Source organism: Pecten maximus, unplaced genomic scaffold, assembly GCF_902652985.1.
Source record: "Pecten maximus unplaced genomic scaffold, xPecMax1.1, whole genome shotgun sequence".
Lineage (NCBI taxonomy): Eukaryota > Metazoa > Mollusca > Bivalvia > Pectinida > Pectinidae > Pecten > Pecten maximus.
Genome location: NW_022981604.1, coordinates 1 through 7,993, shown reverse-complemented (window position 1 = coordinate 7,993; position 7,993 = coordinate 1). Strand labels below are relative to the sequence as shown.

Genomic DNA, 7,993 nt, shown 5'->3' with positions numbered 1-7,993 from the left:
TGTTTTTTTTTTTTCTTTTAAATTTCGTGAAAAATTAAAATTTTAAAATGCAAGATTTTTTAAAAAAATTTCTTTTGTTTCAGTTCGTTGACTACTTACTAGAGGCCTTGTTTCCTCACCACAGGTCAGCATACAGCTAATTCCATTGTCAAAATAGTATGGAGAATGCAGAAATTGCCAGCCGAGGGTCAAAGTTTTGGACGTTATGTTCACTTGAAAGTTTCGTAAACGATCGAGTTTCACTGCAAAATGAATTTCGTCATAGATTTATTAGTCGTCGTGTCTTTAAGTGTATGTACTGTTTTTACAGATAAATATTTGCGTGGATGAATAATCTAAATAAATTATAAAAAGGCAATTGAAATGCCATGTCATTTAAAGTTATAAATAATTGACAATTGTCTATCAGTTAACCTTTATTAACTTTTCTCGCAGTTAAGATATTATTTGAAACGTAATGAGCATCACACAAAATATATGTAGTAAAGCAATTGTATGCAATCTTCTTTTCTTTTTCTTTTCTTTTTCCAGATAAACTCACTAATAGTATCGTCGAACCTCTTCCTGATCACTTTCTCCGTCAGATGTCCAAAGGATGTGTTTCTTTGAAGACGGAATACATAATTACCTCGGAAATTCTCCATACGGCATTCCAACTTCATGGTTTTGTCAATACGACACCTTGATCGCATCTACTTAGTAATAAAAAAAACTATTTAAATCAGATAAAAACAAAAGGAAGAGAGAAGAAACCAGCTGAAAGGGGATGATACTTGATAACGTAGGCCATTCAGAATAGAAACAACAAATCTCTGTGACATAATCGATATTTATTTTCAGACATGCTTTTGTCTTCATTATAACATTAGTGTCAGGTTGATGTAATAGTTATACTATGTATGGCATACATCTCTCACACCAAAAGAAATTATGGTATCGCCAATGGTCATCAAATATGAGCTTTTGAATTAAGAGTTAATTATATTAAAAGTTATCTTAATGACTATCTGTAGATATACATAAAAGTGTATATATACATATAAATATATGCATGTATAAGTGATGTTAATTGCTACTTTATCTCTATACATACTTTATAGCTGGAACTTAATCTGCTATCTGCGCATTGTCGTGGTATATTTTGAGCTTGAATTACACACTCGGTCTCTGGTTTTCCACTGTACATGTGTGAAACAACAAAGCAAATAAATACCAATCAATAGTACAATAAACAAAGAATAATCATATCAATAGACAAAGGGATTTAGTGATCAGATTTAAAGACAAAGGGATTTAGTGATCATTTTATAGACAAAGGGATTTAGTGATCAGATTTAAAGACAAAGGGATTTAGTAATCATTTTATAGACAACGGGATTTTGTAATCAGATTTAAAGACAAAGGGATTTAGTGATCATTTTATAGACAAAGGGATTTAGTGATCAGATTTAAAGACAAAGGGATTTAGTTATCATTTTATAGACAAAGGGATTTAGTGATCAGATTTAAAAACAAAGGGATTTAGTGATCAGATTTATAGACAACGGGATTTAGTGATCAGATTTAAAGACAAAGGGATTTAGTGATCAGATTTATAGACAAAGGGATTTAGTGATCAGATTTATAGACAAAGGGATTTAGCGATTAGATTCATAGATAAAGTGATTTTGTAATCAGATTAACTTAAGGAAATTTAGTTATCAGACTAGCTAACAAAGGGATTTAGTGATTAGATTTCTAGATAAAGGGATTTAGTTATCAGATTTATATACAAAGGAATTTAGTGATCAGATTGATAAACAAAAGGATTTATTGATCAGATTTATAAACAAAGGGATTTAGTCATCAGATTTATAGACAAAGGGATTTAATCATCAGACTAGCTAACAACGGGATTTAGTCATCAGATTTATAGACAAAGGGATTTAGTGATCAGATTAATTGGCATAGGGATATCGTGAAAATAGTGATAGGCAAAGAGATTTAGTGAAAAGATTGATAGGCAAAGGGATTTAGTGATCAGATTTATATACAAAGGGATTTCGTCGTTAGACTAGCTAACAAGGAGATTTAGTCATCAGATTAATAGACAAAGGAATTTAGTGAAAAGATTGATAGGCAAAGGGATTTCGTGAAAATAGTGATAGGCAAAGAGATTTAGTGAAAAGAGTAATTGGCAAAGCGGTTTAAGGGAAAAAATAAATGTTTTTAGTGATTTGTCAGATTAATTTAAAAAGAACTTGGTGATCAGATTAATAGACAAAGGGATCTAGTGAAATGATTGATAAGCAAAGGGATTTAATGGAAAAAAATGAATGTATTTAATGATTGATCAGATTTATTTAAAAAATACCTTAATGATCTGATAAAAGGAGACTCAGTAATCAGGTTGCTAGACAAAGAGATTTAGTGAAAAGATTCAAATTCAGATAATATAGATATATGTCAATTTTACTAATCTTGGATAGATCAAGAGTGTTCGCCATTAATGTTTTCCTTTTAATACATTTCATTAGTCAAGGTTATTGTTATACGCAAATAATTTAATTTTGCTTGTAACAAACATTTTCATTGGCTCAAAAAATTATATCATCTCATAACATAAATAATGACTATGACGTCAGCGGAGTAATCGTTGTTCACGGGATTTTGTATTTATCGATGTTTTTAAATATCTGGAGCAAAATAAACATGTTAAACTTAATGAAAATGTTTCTTATCGTTGTTAATTAAATTATAAGGGTTAACAGTAATATTTTTTTTACGTTATTGAGCAATAACACAAAAAAATGAGGTGTACTCTTTTCATAAACCGCTTCATAAACCGCTTCGCAGTTAACCCTTAATTAAATATACACAATTTATAACAACCCACAGCGTTACTGAATATTTGTTTTACTTTTTTATTAGAGGTACAGCTACAAGTTATAAATGTTACTTATTTGTTTGGATTGTCTCCCTTTCAATTAGAAAGCTACTAAAAGTTTTGGACAAGACAATATTGGTACTTTCAACATTTTACTGCAATTTATTTAAGCATTGATGTCAATTTTTTTTACTTTCATCGGGGTATGAAACAAATTTTGTTTGCAAACTGTATGAATCCGCGTAGCGGATTCTTACAGAAGTTTGCAAACAAAATTTGTTTCATACCCCTATGAAACTAAAAAATAATTGACATCAACGCGTATAATTAATTTTTGAAAATGATTTTCTAATTTAAAACAGGTTTTATGTACAATTTTACTGGTTTTAAATGGGATTCTTTTTCTCAAATCAATACGCAACGTCAATTGTCGTATTGTGACGTCACATTTTTCGCGCCATTCTCGGAATTTCTTTCATAGAAGAATGAAAAGAATTTTTCGACCAATCACATTTGAGTATTTACCATGAAAACAAAGAAAAATTAATTATTTATGTATTCATTTGAAAGGTAGAAACAATATCAACCATATTTTTCAAATAAATGACACTTCAAATTTGCCATCAAAATAGCATAACGACATTATAACAGAATCTTAAATCTAAATCAAAATAGATCTTCACAAATACAAATGACCATGTAGATATGCAGTAAATGTTAAAAAAAAAAAGGGACAGGGCAGTTGTTTCACAAGGATTAGCGTCTTCTGCCTCATCGAAGACATCCACCATACGAAGGTCAATCTCGGTTTGGGACACATTCTCAAAATGAGAATTAAAGAATTTGGTATCTGAACCAGTAGACATATCAACAAACACCTGTCTAAATTAAAGCAAGCATGCAGGCTATAACGTTATTCTGACATACTTTACGGAGTAGAACAGTCTCCAAGACGAACATTTGTCTTGACCCGTCCATGAACAAATAACTTTGGTTACGTTGGCTATGCATTCCATGTCTTCTGGCATAGGGCGAGGATCTGAAATAAGTTATATTCTTTTGTATATTTGCCTATAGACAAATTGATTGATTAAAACATGTACTTGTTATTCTAGTTAATCTCGAAACCGTATTTTTATTATGTAGATATGTATCCCCTATGAAAATGTAGTTTTGAATTTTGTCACTCTGTCTTGATTCGTTTTTGATTTCTGTTTGTTTTTGTTGTTTTGTTTTTTTTTTTGTTTTTTTTGTTGTTTTTTGTTGTTTTTTTTTTTTGTTTTTTTTTGTTGCTTAAAGTATGTTTTCTGGTCATGTTAACATTCTAATAACGAATCATATAAACTACATAACAAGCATAGTAACACTATGTGAATGGTGGATACGTACAAGTAAAAGGTTAAAGAAAGAGGACAAGATAATTTACGTTTCCATTGATCTAGTTATTCATATATCATTTTGAGTATATATGAGTACGAAGTGTTAGTTAAACAGCAAAGGCTTACGCCTCCTATTTTACTTATCTATAGTATATATAATCAGTAGATATTCTAGTCATAAATGGATGTCCATCGCCTATGCTTTTGTGTTTCTATTAAATGGACACATATGCAATTTTTTGACAGCGATCCTTAACATTAAATCAATCTAATTGTTTATAAATAAAAATCCAGAAATAAAAACCATCGACTTTTTTACCGCGGCAAAAAGGAATATATACTACAAATGTTTGTTTTTACATGCATGATATTCTATTTTACTGTACCTGTCACTTTGAAGAACAGAGACGTTGACTGAGATGGGTCATTTTTATAGTAACATTCATACATCCCACTGTCGTCTTTTTCCATGTTTGAAATAACTAATCGAATAGACCGTTCATCATATGCCACAGAGCTGTTGAGCACAGTTCTTTTCGCCTTATCTGTATGATATATTTGTAGTTGTTGCAGGTTGTGACCTTCATCTCTGTTGTTAAAACTGCAGCTGAGTTCAAGTGCCTCACCGACAATCAAGCATTTGCCTGTTCTGGCGTTTATCTCTAGAAGAAGAAAAAAATAAAAGTGAAAGAGTAAGATTCAATTATATCAACAAATCAATATTTGACAATAACAATTTTTTTACAAATATTTCAGAATATTTAAGGACAATTTGCCTTGTTTTTATTGATTGCATCTTCTTGTTTAAATATTGTGTCAAGGGCTTAAGTACAGAATCAGCTAGATAGAATATAAGCAAAGTCCGCCGTTTAGCTGTTGGTTTTAAAATGGGAATTCAAGAATTTGTCATGTACAATGGATTATGAATAATTTTAGAATGTTACTAGAAGCGAGACTATAACTGTCATTGCCTAGTATAATTGAAGGAGTTGTATAAAATATATATGTAACAACTGAAAAAATATTTTTCTTCCTTGTACTGATGTTTTACTGTACTGTAACGTTTATAACTGTAATGGTCGACGTGCCTCTGGTTTTAATGTGTTGTACACTACGATAATGTATAATGGTTTAAAATTACATGTACTGTACACTACGATAATGTATAATGGTTTAAAATTACATGTACTGTACATTATGATATTGTATAATGGTTTAAAATCGCATGTACTGTACATTATGATATTGTATAATGGTTTAAAATCACATGTACTGTACATAATGATATTGTATTATGGTAAAGAATGAAGTGTAGTAAGGGACGATAACTCGTTATCGTTCCTTACGGAACGTAATGATAGTATGAGCTAATTCGCCTATTTTGCCGGCTATTGTAGCGATTTGGGAGCGGAAAAAATGGCACATACAATTCTGATGGTCTTTTGAACCATTGTAAAACTCGGCTCGATCTAGGTCTGGATGTATTTGGTATCCCTGTGGAAATTCGTATTTATGAGATATTTTGGGTCAAACATGCCAAAATCGTCACTTTGACCGGTAGCTTCTGTTTAACCGGTCCTTAAAAATCAGCGTTTCAATCCAAAAATCTGAAACTCCAAACATAACAAGAAGAGATAGTTCTGAAGAAAAGAGTATCTTTAGTTTTTCTATATCTTTCATAGAACGGCCGCAATAGGGTTTTGAAAAAGGGTCGTATTTTATCGAGAGGTGGCGGATGTTACGTCACGAGTGTTACGTCACAAGAATGTGTGGAATGTAGTGTATTGAAGGACGGAACGTAAAGTACATGCGGCTAATTCAGACCACTTTCTGGAGCTAACTGAAAAGCGACTCTATACATTTTGATAAAACTTTCCACACTTATAAGACTCGGTGTGATCTACATGTATGTCCAGGCATATCCCGTATATCTAGGAATAATCTAGTTATGGAGATATTTTGAGTACAAACACGCCAAAATCGACACTTTGACTGCTGGTTTCTGCACAACTCGGCCTAGAGAATTAACGCATAAAGCCATCTTATTGAAACTCCACACATCACAAGTACATATAATTCCAAAGAAAACAGTATCTTTAGTTTTTCTATATCTATCAGAGAACGGTCACAATAGGGTTTTAAACATAGGTACTATGTACCGCGAGGTCACACATTTCGGAGAGTCCATTACATGTACGGACGTACGTCACGAGTGACGTTACTACGTCTGTTCTGCTTGTCTGATTGAACTTGTAGCGCTCGGTGAGCTGGTTGTATTTTGCTGTCACTGCCTATATTTCTTACAATTTTACAATATCAGAGAAAATACAAACGATACAATTCTCGGCACATTTTTTTTTTTTTTTTTTTACATATTTTTCACAAATATCTCCATCCCAAAGACAGGATTAATCTTGTTTTGACATATATGGTACATTAAGTTCATCATGTCCGTGATGCAACAGTTTCCGCTAAGGGCACACGGGTACGTATAATCGAAAGACAGTAAGCCAGACATTTACACTGCACTGGGGAAGAATTCCCGCCTTTTTACACCCAGAATCCAACGCACTAATAGTCCAGTCATTTAAAGATTTGACCTCAAACTAATTGCAAAAGAATTAACTTTATTGGTTTTAAATAGAATACGACACCCTTTAAATCATACCAAAAGTCTAGAAAAATCTAAGTTGGGGAAAATGAAAAATAATGGCATTGAAATAGTCAAATATTGTCAATACGGTGTTTTGCGAGTATGGGCCGCCGTAGTGAGATTTGAGACGATTCGCCCCACCGGTACCGCGATGTTACGAAGCAGAATACATCATTATATACAAATATATTCGCAAGTAAGTTATAATTCCAGTTTGAAAATGAAATGTTGTATGTAAAATTGTGGTCTTTTCATACAAGAATGATAATGTTATGCCATTTCTGAATGTCGGACAGCGTAAAGTGAAGTGAGTTCGGGTTTGTTTACATTCTACGTACGACGACGTCTGCTTTCACCGGGCGCATATTTCTTGTATTTCAGACTAACGTCTTACAAATTACATTGATTTTTCCATATTGTGTATAATGTCTTGAATATAGATGTGCTAAGGCTACCCTTTTTAATTTTTTATGCTAAAATAACGGAAGACGGCCTCGATAAAAAATTCAAAGTATGGAAGCCGTGTAGTGCTACAAAAACGGAGATTATAATACATCGTAAACCAATTTCACACACGAGTATTTCCTAGTGTGGACGTATTTTTTAATCATTGATGGATTCTTCTCATTCTTCTACTCCTCAGTTTTTAAATGCATTAATACATGAATTGAATATTTGTTTGTTTGTGCTTATTTAATAAAATACTGCTATCTTTTTTTAATATTGCGTTGATTTTTAGGTTTTATTTATTTCTTTTATTATTTTACTTTATTATACATGTATTTTTCTTAATTTCAGTTGAAAAGAATAGCAGATCAAATATTCTACTAGTTAAGTTTGGTGAATAGTTACCTTTTATTTGTGTTTCACTTATTTGTTTTTTTTTATGTTTGGGAAATTGTAATTTGTTTTCTTATAAGCTAATAAATTAAACTGCTAGTGCCTTATATTTGTTTTTCTTTGGTTTTTTTTTTGTTTTTTGTTTTTTGTTTTTTTGTTGTTTTTTTTACTATGATTTCTACGGTATTTGCCTATAACGCGTCTGAAACAGGGGCACAATTCTTTTTTCAGAAATAATGAATAATCAAGTACGGA

At 31.6% G+C, this 7,993-nt stretch overlaps 1 protein-coding gene across 1 annotated transcript; it reads right to left on the bottom strand.

Moving 5' to 3' along the window:
- Nucleotides 1-99: 99 nt before the first annotated feature.
- On the bottom strand, nucleotides 100-4,907 carry LOC117320153 (the record flags this gene model as incomplete). The annotated part of the gene is made up of 5 exons (XM_033874819.1): nucleotides 100-242; nucleotides 542-692; nucleotides 1,094-1,178; nucleotides 3,794-3,905; nucleotides 4,632-4,907. Coding segments are annotated over 5 exons (767 nt in total), but the record flags the coding sequence as incomplete, so codon positions are not given.
- Between the last annotated feature and the right edge of the window lie 3,086 nt (nucleotides 4,908-7,993).